Source organism: Acinonyx jubatus, chromosome B4 (genome assembly GCF_027475565.1).
Source record: "Acinonyx jubatus isolate Ajub_Pintada_27869175 chromosome B4, VMU_Ajub_asm_v1.0, whole genome shotgun sequence".
Taxonomy (NCBI): Eukaryota; Metazoa; Chordata; class Mammalia; order Carnivora; family Felidae; genus Acinonyx; species Acinonyx jubatus.
This window is the reverse complement of record NC_069387.1, coordinates 112,176,192-112,190,042: the sequence shown is the minus strand read 5'-3', so window position 1 is coordinate 112,190,042 and position 13,851 is coordinate 112,176,192. Positions and strand designations below refer to the sequence as shown.

Genomic DNA, 13,851 nt, shown 5'->3' with positions numbered 1-13,851 from the left:
AGTAGAGCAGACCTGTAGAGCTTCCTCATCTCACTTCACTGAAACGTTATGCCGTTGACTGGTGACTTCCCATTTCTCCCTCCCTTGGCAACCTCTATTCTACTCTGATTCTATGCGTCTGACTACTTTCGATACCTCACGTTAGTGGAGTCATACAGTACTTGTCTCTCTGTGACTGATCGACTTCTTTTAGCGTGATGTCCGAGGTTCATCTCTGTTGTTGCAAATTGCAGACTTTCCTTCTTCTCAAAGGCTGAATAGTATTCCATTGTATGTATATGCCGTATTTTCTTTACCCGTTCATCTGTTGGTGGACATTAAGGGTTTTCCACTTCTTAGCTATTGTGAATAGTGCTGTGATGAACATGGGAATACTAATAGTTCTTTGCATCTAGCGTATTCTTCTTCAGCTGTTTTCCATCTTGATGTTAATTTACTCAGTCTTTCCCTTTAATGAGATTTAAGGGTAAACAAGTTCTTTATACATATAATTACTTATTGGACTCACAGGATTTTTTTTTTTTTTAAATTTAATGTTTATTTATTTTTGAAGGAGAGACAGAGTGTGAGCAGGGGTGGGGCAGAGGGGGAAACATAGAATCTGAAGCAGGCTGCAGGCTTTGAGGTGTCAGCACAGAGCCCAGCTCGGGGCTCGAACTCATAAGCTGTGAGATCATGACCTGAGCTGAAGTTAGACACTTAACAGATTGAGCCACCCAGATGCCCCTGGACTTAGAGGATTTTAAAAGGAATCTTGAGAGATCACTTAGTCCCGGTCCGTGTCCTTCCTCTTAGGTTGGTTTTAAATATTTAAAAGTTTTAAATATTTAAAAGTTTCTACAAGATGATTGTTGATTTTTTTTTCTAAAATATATATATTATTTTTTGGTCAGATATTTCTTCCTAAATCTTCTCTTGCACACATCTGTATTGTCTTCTGGATGTAATTGCTTTCAATCCCATCTAGGTCCCCTCTCTAGGAACTCACCTGCAGTCTAGTCCCCATTCTTGGCCCTCCCCTTTTTTTTTTTTTCTCATTTATTCTTAGACATTAAAAGTAGTTAATTGCTTTCAAGATTCTCCTTTTAATTCAACTTATTCTTAATAAATATCTGAAGTGACTATATAGAGACTGCCCCTCCCTTCTAATAGTGCTTGGCCCTTGGACAAGAGCCTTTATGCTGCATTGTGGCGAAATCTGTGTTTTCCTCAAAGAATTAACTGCATGTCATGACTTCCTCAAGCCCCATCCTCTCTGTCTCATCCTCCAACTTAAGGAGATCAGTTAACGTATCACTTACCTTCCAGCCCAAATTGAAAAGTGTTAATACGTCCGTTTTGGAAATTGCGGAAGTTACCATTCCTGAAATTGAAATTTGTGGATTTCCTCTTGATATGATCTGACTATAAGAACCCGTTTTTTGGGGGCGCCTGGGTGGCTCAGTCGGTTAAGCGTCCGACTTCAGCTCAGGTCACGATCTCGCGGTCCGTGAGTTCGAGCCCCGCGTCTGGCTCTGTGCTGACAGCTCAGAGCCTGGAGCCTGTTTCAGATTCTGTGTCTCCCTCTCTCTGACCCTCCCCCGTTCATGCTCTGTCTCTCTCTCTCTCAAAAATAAATAAACGTTAAAAAAATTTTTTTTTTAAATAAAAAAAAAAGAACCCGTTTTTTTAAATGAAGTGAATAGTATATTCCACCATGACAATATAATTCAAGCTACTTTTACTTGATAAAGATTCAAATGACATTTCAAGTGCTTTCTGCCAAATAAACTTGGCTGTTCTATGCCAGCACACACACCACTCAAACCAGAAAGTGGTTTTATGACAAACTTCATCGTTCGTTCCTCAAAAAATGAGGTTCAGAGAAAGCTATCTTAACTATTTCTATGAAAATCTCCCGTATAAAAGTGTTAACTGGTGAAACTGGCACAGACACTTGCTTTTTTCCCCCTTAAAATAAGGGCATTTAATCTCTGGGATTTTCTACTTTCAATTTAGGGTATTACCAAGTATACCTGAGGTAAGTAAACTGTTGGCAAATAGGAATTTAAAAACTGTTAAATATAGACCTTATTGATTGCTTAATCTGTTAAAAAAGCAACCAAAGTTGTATCAGAATTATCAATGCGCTTTAGGGGTGCCTGGGTGGCTCAGTGGGTTGAGCATCCAACTTTAGCTCAGGTCATGATCTCACGGTCCGGAAGTTCAAGCCCCGCGTTGGGCTGTGTGCTGACAGCTCGGAGCCTGGAGCCTGCTTCAGATTCTGTGTCTCCCTCTCTGCCCCTCCCCTGCTCATTTCTCTCTCTCTGTGTGTCAAAAATAAACATTTTAAAAAGTTAAAAAAAAAGAATTATCATTGAATGTGAAGTAGGACTGTAAAGCAGTTAAGACTGGTTTATGAGCCATGTAGGAAATATGGTTTCATTATTGACATACACAAAGTGAGATGCTAGAATTCACACTGAGCACAAGCAGTGGACATTGCTTTCCTTCTGACCCTCCATTCATCTGATCTTTCACCCTTTACAAATTCTAATAGCACCATACTTCACGCAAACCTCTTGCGAGCCCTACTGAAACATGATAAGGTATCAGTTACATATCTGCCAAAAAATTCCTCAGAGTTCAAATTTGTTGCGGTCATTATTCCTCTATAATGAGGATTTTCCTAGCTCAAATCCTCAAATTCTGGAACTCCTTTAAAATGCACATTTCTTTCTAGCTCATCACTCAATAAGTGTTAGAAAAGTTTGAATGAAAGAATACCTTACTCCTAATGTCTAAAAAATGCACCACTTGTTTTAGGTTCCTACATTTCAGAGGATTCTGCAGGCGACGTAAATAAAGATATCTTCTTGGTTTCCTGGTTCTTGGTGAAGCAAGATATTGCTGCTGTTTATTGTGTCATGCATGTTTTCAGTTAAAAATAATATATAATACATATATACTATATATATAATATATAGGGAGAGAATGTTGACAATTATTCACATATTTGGACTAATATTTTCCTTTGTATTTATTGACTTGCTCTTTAAAACTGAAGACTAATGAAACACTTGCATGTTTCCCGTTTTCTTTAATATGTCACAAATACCTCTAATCATCTATGAAAATGGAAGTGGATTACATGAGTATGGTCTGGAAGTTGGGAAAAGAGTTATGAATAATCAAGGAATCATAATAGTCCATGATGACTAGAAAAACGAGCACTGAGAATATAAATAGTTTGAAAATTGAATTCCTTGAATTTCCATTTTGTATGGAAATAGTTCTTAACAAGTGGTATAATTTGCAAAGCCGACTGACGGAGGTGACCCTGGAAATTGAGTTATTAGGGCTAAAGCAACACTGCGTTAATTGTCTGGCTACGTTGTTGCCTTGATGAAAACCTTCCTGGGGAAAGAAAACTTCTAAGATGGAGAAACCAGTCAGGCGGCTGCTTCTCAGTGCCATAGCTGAGTCAACACTGGCCTCTTTTCTGAACACTGGCGTATCTTCAAAGGTGGTTCGTTATTGCGGTGGCCCCTCATTTGAGCTGACGTCACATAATTTGCATACCAGGACGTTCACAGTCGGAACACCTTAAAAGTCAATCATGCAATCCAAAGCAGTTCTTTCCCATTGTTTTACGTAAACTGTGCAACTCCAAGGCTGCTTGAGGTTCTGCTCCAGGCGAAAATGAAGGAGATGTGTCGGCTCTGTGAGTGTGAAGAGGTGGTCAGTTCTTGAGATTTCTGAGCATGATAGGGACTAGATGTCCACATCCTTCCCCCTCTTAACCTCTGCCCTTCCCAAAGCCCGCGAAGGAAATACACAAACTTTCCCATTTCCCATTACTTAAGAGGCTTGGGGGGAGATTCTTCCTTATGTCAGGTCTGAAGAATCAAAACCTGCACAACTGAGATACATACTTTGATATTTTCTCTTTGGGTTTGGAATAAGAACATTGCTGTACACACCGTCGATATCTGTTTTCATGTTGTACAAGGAAAGCATTTCTCAGCCCAAACGCTAGAAAAAGGTTACATAGGCAAAAGAAATCGTTTAATATTAAATCCAGTTTCTCAGGACAAGAACCTAGAGTTTTTTAATATTCTCAATGAATATGGAAAGTTTTTGTAGATAACAAACAAAAAGAATTGATTCCGAGAGCAAGACTTCACTACCATGCTCAAAGAGAGCCCACTTAAATATGAGAACCCTTTCTTCCTTAGCTAACAACTTCTGCAGCTTGATGAAATGCAGTTATGGCTTATGTGATGGAAAATGGGCACCTTCTAGAAGAAATTTAGCATGCTAGGTGAGTAGTGTGTGTGTAAAATACAGATAATAAAAAGATGGAAAACAATGTAACTGTTGTCTCTTTCATCCACCACTCCTGTTTAAAATGTTACTGTTGTATTTAAAGTGAAATCCCATTGAAGCAAGGGTTATAGACATAGTAAGATGTACCAAAAACACCAAGTCTCCTGAGTGCTTCATTAACAGGCCAAAAAATTGACTCAAAATTCAGCATCTACAAATTATGTGAAATGTGAAACAAACAAAAATAAGTGTTGGTGTGGTGCTTGTAAAAGAAAGTCTGTTCTGTCATTACCTAGCTGGTCTCTTAGAGAAATGACAGGAGATACTGAGAGAGTAATTCTCGCATTTTTATTTTGTTTTATTGTTTTTTTTTAATGTGGCAGGTGCTTTTATTTTTTTTTTAATTTTTTTTAACATTTATTTTTGAGACAGAGAGAGACAGAGCATGAACGGGGGAGGGTCAGAGAGAGAGGGAGACACAGAATCAGAAGCACGCTCCAGGCTCCGAGCTGTCAGCACAGAGCCCGACGCGGGGCTCAAACTCACAGACCACGAGATCATGACCTGAGCTGAAGTCGGACACTTAGCCGACTGAGCCACCCAGGTGCCCCTGGCAGGTGCTTTTAAAATAAAAACTTCTTCCTTGAAATTCTAATACAACACAGGGAGTAAAATTCTGCAGTCCATGCAGTTAATTTATGTGTGGGAACAAACAAAAACCAAACCAGGCTTGTCTTCTTTCTGGTCATACCAAGGAGTACTTCAGAGAGAAGGAGGAGAGCACTGACTTTTTATTCCTGGTGGATCATAAGCTGATGCGTGTCCCCTGTCATTATTTGTATTCAATGAAATGTGTGGGTTTAACTCAGACTCACCGGAAGAGGTTGGGCCTCATTTCAAAATCAGAGCAAATGCAAGACTTTCTTTCTTTTCTTTTTTTTTTTTAATTTTTTTAACGTTTATTTATTTTTGAGACAGAGAGACAGAGCATGAATGGGGGAGGGTCAGAGAGAGGGAGACACAGAATCTGAAACAGGCTCCAGGCTCTGAGCTGTCAGCACAGAGCCTGGCGTGGGGCTCGAACTCGTGAACGGCGAGATCATGACCTGAGCCAAAGTCGGACGCTCCACTGACTGAGCCACCCAGATGCCCCAAGACTTTCATTTTCTTAACTGCAAGAATTATTCTAATATCACAAGTAATACTCATAGCAGTCTAAACTTCCTAATTCCTAAATTCTACCACAACAAAGTCTGTTAAGGGCATGACATTCTGTCAGCTTCTCTGAGATGGGAGGACTATTAAAATAACTTTCTGGGGAAAAAAAGATCTGAGTGAATTTGTTTTACCCCTTGATTTTTCTCCTTATAAATATTCTGTGGGGAGTGAGGCTTTTCAGATGAGGTGGTTGTTCTTGGCTGGATTTTGGAATCCATTATCCTCAAAAATTGTAACTGTAGTTCTCAATTATTCAAGGTATCCGTCATCTGCTTGATTTGTAACATGGGTACAGGGAACATTATAAGCAGGGGAACTGGTCCAGCGAGGCTTGTAAAATAAAACGAGGAGAGAAAATATGTGGTCAAGAATCGCCCTTTTTCTTGCCTGACATTCTAATATAGCAATTAACAATAATTAATACAACAACTGACACCATTTATTAAATCCTTATTCCTGGGCACTGTATATTTTTTCCCCTCCTTTTTGTATCATTTAAACGACACAGCAACTGAGTAAGTCATCTAGTTCCTACTTACGAATAAGGAAGCAGATTTCATTTTCCCCAGGTCACACAGCTTGCAAATGATACAGCCAGGATTTGAAACTAGGTTGTCAATCACTCCAAAGCCCCATCACTTCTTTTTTAGCCCTTTATTCTCTCCCATCCTACAGCTATTTTGGTTCATGTACTATCTGGACAGTCAAAATAATAGATGAGAGGAATGAGGAAAAAAATACATGAATGTATAGAGGACGAGATGGTAGTAACAAATTAGAAAATAACAAAAAAATGGTGGAAACACAGCTTTAAAAAAAGATAGTTTTTATTAAAAAAAAAAAAAAAAAAGGAATAGAGAAGAAAAAACCTGCATCTCCCAAGGTAATCCAGGGATGTGAGATTTCCCAGAAAGTCGAGTTCCTAGAGCCGGCAGGGCCGACACTAACCTGAGCCCCCAGCCTAAGTAAGCCGCTTCCACTCCTGCCCTGGTTTTCTGACAGCCTCCTGCCCTCAAGTCCGTTTACCACCTTCTGACTGTGGCCGCTAGAGTGACAAAAATTTCCTGCCCTAGGATGGCCTCTGGTAATGGCATTTTTCCCCATGAAAAAGTAAACTAAGCAAGCAGACAAAAGTACTTCTGGGCCCCCGTGCTGAGTCTCTGCCTATCAACACCCCCTCTGCCATCGCTGACCAGGGAGGGGGGCCCCCCGGGGGCAGTGGCAGGGATGGGGCTGGGGAGCACCCTCACGGACAAAGGCTTTGCTCCCCTTTTTAGGGGACATTTCCTCTAGAAATGTCTTCCGGCCTTAGGCAGACTTCAGCTTACACAGACCCCAAGGGGTCACAGTCGATTCAAATACGAGGCCTTTCAGCCCGCGCAGGTCACGTTTCAGCAAATCCCAGCAGAAGTGGAAAGAACAGACAAGAGGGCAGAAGGCTCGGGTTCTAGATGTTGCCTCTTCGTGGAGCCCATCGGCTCTTGGGGAAAGTTTGCTTCCACTCATGAGTTAACATGCAAAGCATTGACGTATATAACTTAGTTACATAACACAACGATGTCAATGTTTGCCATTATTATTATTCAGGTGTGTTTTCATTATTCACTGTGTAGTGTTTCTCCACCGTGTTTAAGGTCACCCTACGCTTGTCAGTAAAGCTCTGGGCTTGGCTGCTGGTTTGGGAGTTGAGAACCATGGGTAGTGCTCCTGTTTTTTCCTGCTCCTCCCTTAGGACGGAAAGGTGATCCCCTCACCCCCGCCAGCCTGGCTTCAGCAGGTCCCCTAGGAGCCTGTACATGCGGCAGAATCCCCTTCTGCTTCCTTCTGAACACAGGCCATTCCCCCAGCACTGAGGAAGCTGAGTCCCAGGGCTTCCACATCAGGGTTTACCATTGATCTTTGATTATTCTGAGGACTCCCCCCAAAACAAGGGCTGTTTCTTATTTGTCTTTCTAACTCCAGGGTGCCCCCAGAGTGCCTGGTTCTCAGGAGACACTCAGGGAATGCTTGAGCAAATGAATAAGATGATATGTATTTTTGACACATACACCTACATTTTTACGTGCACATGCGCATCTCTCTCTCTCTCCCTCTCTCTCTCTATATATATCTTCATTTCTGACATATTTCTTTCCACAGAGCTATTATAACATCTTAGACTTGTAAGGCAGGCACATCATTGTTTACCAGTGCTTTAGCAATACCAATTGTACTAATAATGATATCAAAATACTGATAATAGTGTATTGAGTGCTTTACAGGCGTTATTCCATCTCACTCTCCTGACCACGGAGGTAGATATTCCTATTTCACCAGGAGAAATCTGTGGCTGAGAAGATTCAAATGTCTCACCTTTCTTGACATCCTTAAGAAATGGAATTTGCTTTTGGTATTGTTTTTCAGTTCAGAGCTATGGGACTAAAAAAAACCCACAGTTGGGGTGCCTGGGTGGCTCAGTCTGGCTAAGCCTCCAACTTCGGCTCAGTTCATGATCTCACAGTTTGTGGGTTCGAACCCCATGTTGGGCTCTGTGCTGACAGCTCAGAGCCTGGAGCCTGCTTCCGGATTCTGGGTCTCCCTTGCTGCCCCTTTCCTGCTCACACACTCTCTCTCTCTCTCTCTCTCCAAAATAATAAACATTAAAAAAAAAAAAAGCCACAGTTAGTGAGTGGTAAAGTTGAGTTATCCAAGCACTGGAAACCAAGTCCAACGGTTTTTTCAGAATTAATTCGTAGAGTGAGTGCTAGTCACATAGGAACCAGGCGTTGTATCTTACGAAGATTTAAATTGGATTCATGTCTTATTACCAAAACAAGGCCAATATAAAACTCCATGATGGCAAACAGCTAAGCTGACTGATGAAAATAGACACATGCCAGACATGTGGAGTGGATCGATACTTTTGACCACCAATCGGTCTAGTGGAATGGGCTGATCAAGTACCATACACGAACCACCCTCTTTTATTACTGTTCACGGCTCAGCAGTAAGCGAAGGACACATTAAACCAGTGCCTGAACCTCCAAGTTTCCCAAAGTAAAGAAGAAAATAATGCAATAAATAGGAAATCGACACTGATGCACATATCTAAGGTGCGCCCTTAACCAAATCAATTTTTAGAAACAATTGCTTAAACCCCAGCTAACGATTCTTTCTGGATCTTGAAAAGCACTTCCCTCCAATACATAGGGTTTTTATTTATTTATTTATTTCACACCAGGTATTTTTTTTAAATTTAATTTAATTTTTTAAAATTTACATCCAAATTACTTAGCATATAGTGCAACAATGATTTCAGGAGTAGATTCCTTAGTGCCCCTTACCCATTTAGCCCATCCCCCCTCCCACAACCCCTCCAGTAACGCTCAGTGTGTTCTCCATATTTATGAGTCTCTTCTGTTTTGTCCCCTCCCTGTTTTTATATTATTTTTGTTTCCCTTCCCTTAAGTTCATCTGTTTTGTCTCTTAAAGTCCTCATATGAGTGAAGTCATAGGATTTTTGTCTTTCTCTGACTAATTTCACTTAGCATAATACCCTCCAGTTCCATCCACGTAGTTGCAAATGGCAAGATTGCATTCTTTTTGATTGCCGAGTAATACTCCATTGTGTATATATTTACCACCTCTTCTTTATCCATTCATCCATCGATAGACATTTGGGCTCTTTCTATACTTTGGCTATTGTGGATAGTGCTGCTATAAACATGGGGGTGCATGTGTCCCTTTGAAACAGCACACTTGTATCCCATGGGTAAATGCCTAGTAGTGCAATTGCTAAGTTGTAGGGTAGTTCTATTTTTAGTTTTTTGAGGAACCTCCATACTGTTTTCCAGAGTGGCTGCACCAGCTTGCATTCCCACCAACAACGCAAAAGAGATCCTCTTTCTCCGCATCCTCGCCAACATGTGTTGTTGCCCGAGTTGTTAATGTTAGCCATTCTGACAGGTGTAAGGTGGTATCTCCTTGTGGTTTTGATTTGTGTTTCCCTGATGATGAGTGATGTTGAGCATTTTTTCACGTGTCGGTTGGCCATCTGGATGTCTTCTTTAGAGAAGTGTCTATTCATGTCTTTTGCCCATTTCTTCACTGGATTATTTGTTTGTTGGGTGTTGAGTTGGATAAGTTATTTATAGATTTTGGATACTAACCCTTTATCCGATATGTCATTTGCAAATATCTTCTCCCATTCTGTTGGTTGCCTTTTAGTTTTGCTGATTGTTTCCTTCATTGTGCAGAAGATTTTTTATCTTGATGAGGTCCCAGTAGTTCATTTTTGTTTTTGTTTCCCTTGCCTCCGGAGACGTGTTGAGTAAGAAGTTGCTGAGGCCAAGATCAAGGAGGTTTTTGCCTGCTTTCTCCTCGAGGATTTTGATGGCTTCCTGTCTTACATTTAGGTCTTTCATCCATTTTGAGGGTTTTTTTTTTTTTTGTGTATGGTGTAAGAAAGTGGTCCAGGTTCATTCTTCTGCATGTCGCTGTCCAGTTTTCCCAGCACTACTTGCTGAAGAGACTGTCTTTATTCCATTGGATATTCTTTCCTGCTTTGTCAAAGATTAGTTGGCCACACGTCTGTGGGTCTGTTTCTGGGTTCTCTATTCTGTTCCACTGATCTGAGTGTCTGTTCTTGTGCCAGTACCATACTGTCTTGATGATTACAGCTTTGTAGTATAGCTTGAAGTCTGGGATTGTGATGCCTCCTGCTTTGGTTTTCTTTTTCAAGATTGCTTTGGCTATTCGGGGTCTTTTCTGGTTCCATAAAAATTTTAGGATTATTTGTGCTAGCTCTCTGAAGAATGCTGGTGTTATTTTGATAGGGATTGCATTGAATATGCAGATTGCTTTGGGTAGTATCAATATTGTAACAATATTTGTTCTTCCTATCCAGGAGCATGGAATCTTTTTTCCATTTTTTGTGTGTGTTTTCTTCAATTTCTTTCATAAGCTTTCTATAGTTTTCAGTGTATAGATTTTTCACCTCTTTGGTTAGACTTATTCCTAGGTATTTTATGGTTTTTGGTGCAACTGTAAATGGAATCGATTCCTTGATTTCTCTTTCTGTCGCTTCATTGTTGAAGCAGAGAAATGAAACCGATTTCTGTGCATTCATTTTATATCCTGCAACTTTGCTGAATTCATGAACCAATTCTAGCAGTTTTTTGGTGGAATCTTTTGGGTTTTCCATATAAAGTATCATGCCATTTGTGCAGAAGAAAGTATGACTTCCTCCTGGCCAATTTGGATGCCTTTTATTTCTTTGTGTTATCTGATTGCAGAGGCTAAGACTTCCAACACTATGTTGAATAGCAGTGGCAAGAGTGGACATCTCTGTCTTGTTCCTGACCTTAGGGGGAAAGCTCTCAGTTTTTCTCCATTGAGGATGATATTAGCATTGGGTCGTTCATATATGGCTTTTATGATCTCGAGTTATGCTCCTTCTCTCCCTACTTTCTTGAGGGTTTTTATCAAGAAAGGATGCTGTATTTTGTCAAATGCTTTCTCTGCATCTATTGAGAGGATCATATGGTTCTTGTCCTTTCTTTCATTGATGTGATGAATCACGTTAATTGTTTTGTGGATATTGAACCAGCCCTGCATCCCAGGTATAAATCCCACTTGGTCATGGTGAATAATTTTTTTAATGTATAGTTGGATCCGGTTGGCTAATATCTCGTTGGGGATTTTTGCATCCATGTTCATCAGGGGAATTGGTCTATAGTTCTCCTTTTTAGTGGGGTCTCTGTCTGGTTTTGGAATCAAGGTAATGCTGGCTTCATAGAAAGAGTTTGGAAGTTTTCCTCTTCCTCTTCTGGGACCCCTAGGATTCTGATGTTATTCCTTTTTAATGAGTCACTGATTTCTCTAATTCTTAAATCATTCTCTTTTGCCTTAATCTCCCTCTTTTTTTCTGCTTCACTGTTCTCTATAAACTTGTCCTCTATATCGCTGATTCTCTGTTCTGCCTCATCCATCCTTGCCGCCACTGCATCCATCCATGATTGCAGCTCAGTTATAGCATTTTTAATTTCATTATGGCTATTTTTTACTTCTTTTATCTCTGCAGAAAGGGATTCTAATCTATCTTCAACTCCAGCTAGTATTCTTATTATTGTGATTCTAAATTCTGGTTCAGACATCTTATTTGTTTCTGTGTTGGTTAAATCCCTGGCTGTCATTTCTTCATGCTCTTTCTTTTGGGGTGAATTCCTTCGTTTTGTCATTTTGAAGGGAGTAAAGGAATTAATGAGGTAGAAAAATTAAAATAAAAAAATTAAACACACACACACACACACACACACACACACAAATCGAATAAATGATGCTAGATCCTAGGAGTGTTTTGGTCTGGGTGTTGAAAGTGCTTTGACAGATTAGAGAAAAAATATTGGGGGAGGGGAGAATAAAAAAGGAAATCGTTTGAGAATTTGAAAAAATGAATACACTGAAGTAGACTAAAATGAGATGATGGAGGTAAAATAGAATTTGAAAAAATATACACAGAAGTAAAGAATGTAGTAGAAAACAATTAAAGAAAAATATTTTTATTAAAAATTAAAAATAAAAATGAATTTTTTCTTTTTCTATATTCAAGAAAAAGAAAAGAAATGAGAAAGAGAAAAAAGAGAAAAAAGAAAAAAAGGAAAAAAGCAAATCGTTTGAAAATTTGAAAAAGTGAATACACTGTGGTAGACTAAAATAAAATGATGGAAGTAAAACAGAATTTGAAAGAATTTACATAAAAGCAAAAAATATAGTAAAAAAAGTAAAGAAAAATATTTTTAATAGAAATTGAAGGTAAAAATGAGGTTTTTCTCTTTCTGCATTCAAGAAAAAAAAGAAATGAGAAAAGAAAAAAGAAAAAGAAAAAAGAAAAGAAAAAAAGGAGATCATTTGAAAATTTGAAAAGGTGAATACACTGAAGTAGACTAAAATAAAATAATGGAAATGAAATAGAATTTGAAAAAATTTACACAAAAGTAAAAAATATAGTGATAAAAATTAAAAAAAATATTTTTAGTAAAAATTGAAAATAAAAATGAATTTTTTCTCTTTCTGTATTCAAGAAAAATAAATTTAAGAGAAAAAAAAGAAAATTGAATAAATGGACCTATTAACAGACTGAAGTAGGACTAAAATTACTTCGTTTTCCCCTAGAAGTCAGTGTTTCATAGTGTTTTATAGTTTAAAGTCCGTGCTTTATAGTTGATAAACTAAGCCGGCAGTGAGACTTGTGTCCTTGAAGATCCAAGTTGGCCCGGTTGGGCGGGACTCAGTGTAACGGCGTCGCTCTCCACTAGATGGCGCCGCTAGCCTACTGGGGTGGATTGTTGCGGGGCTCATAGGTGCGTATGCGCTTGCGCGGGGGCGGTGAAAAATGGCGCCACTCAGTTACTCAGTCTGTTCTCCAGGATCAGCAATCGCGGACCTGTCCTCTGTCTTCAGCTTTCATCCACTCTCCGCTTTTTCACTCTCTGTGACCAGGCCCCAGGCAGTACCTCTCTCCCAAATTTTGTCTCAGATGCGGCTGTTTTCTCCGGCCCCTTACTTCTGAAGGACTACGGCTTTGACCCATTCCACCTCTCTGCAGGAGGGTCTCACTGAGCAATGGCCGAATGAGCAATGGCTGAATGTCGGCTGCACCCAGGAACGCTTGCTGGACCCTGCTGCTGCTGGTGCCCCAGGACTACAGCCAGGTGCCAGCCCGCCTCAGAAAAAGTTTGCGAGATAGTGTTGCCGCAGCGCATCAGGGATTATAGAAAATCACAACACACATCGGGCACCAGGCTTCACCCTTAAGGACCTTGTTCCAGCACCAGTGAATGTGGCCATTTTCTGGGGTCTGCTGGGACCAGGTGGCTTCAACAGTCTCTACCAAATGTCCTTCCAGCGGTGGAACTGCTTTTCCCTGTGTGGCCCGAGAACTTCCCGGACCCCACTCTGTTCCTGGGGATTTGCCCTTCCCACCAGAGCGCCTCCAGGTATGGAGCTGTGGAGTTGCAGCCTTTGCGCTCCCCTTGTTTACAGTCTTAATGGAATTTAAACCCTCTCCTTCCTCCTTTCTCCCTTTTTTAGTTTAGTCCCTGCGGCTGTTTCCAATTTTCCACTTTCTCTCCAGCTGCTTTTGGGGAGGGGTGCTTTTCCCGTATTTTCCACCCCCCCCAGCCCCACCCAGTCTCCGTCCTCTCTCCACTCGCAAAAGCACCTCCCTTCCTCCACCTTCTCGCTCCCCAAGTTAACTTCTCTGCGCCGCGTACCTGCTGAATTCTGTGGTTCAGGTTGTACAGATTGTTGTGTTAATCCTCCAATCAGTTTTCTAGGTGTGTAGGA

The 13,851-nt window shown here is 40.4% G+C and overlaps 1 protein-coding gene across 1 annotated transcript in view; it reads right to left on the bottom strand.

Moving 5' to 3' along the window:
- Positions 1-2,809: 2,809 nt before the first annotated feature.
- PLEKHG7 (pleckstrin homology and RhoGEF domain containing G7) overlaps positions 2,810-13,851 on the bottom strand; it is a 59,828-nt gene continuing 48,786 nt past the window's right edge. The window contains 4 exon segments of the mRNA XM_053226592.1: positions 2,810-2,918; positions 3,916-3,953; positions 3,956-4,014; positions 8,403-8,557. Of these exon segments, the coding sequence (XP_053082567.1) occupies positions 2,810-2,918; positions 3,916-3,953; positions 3,956-4,014; positions 8,403-8,557 (361 nt within the window).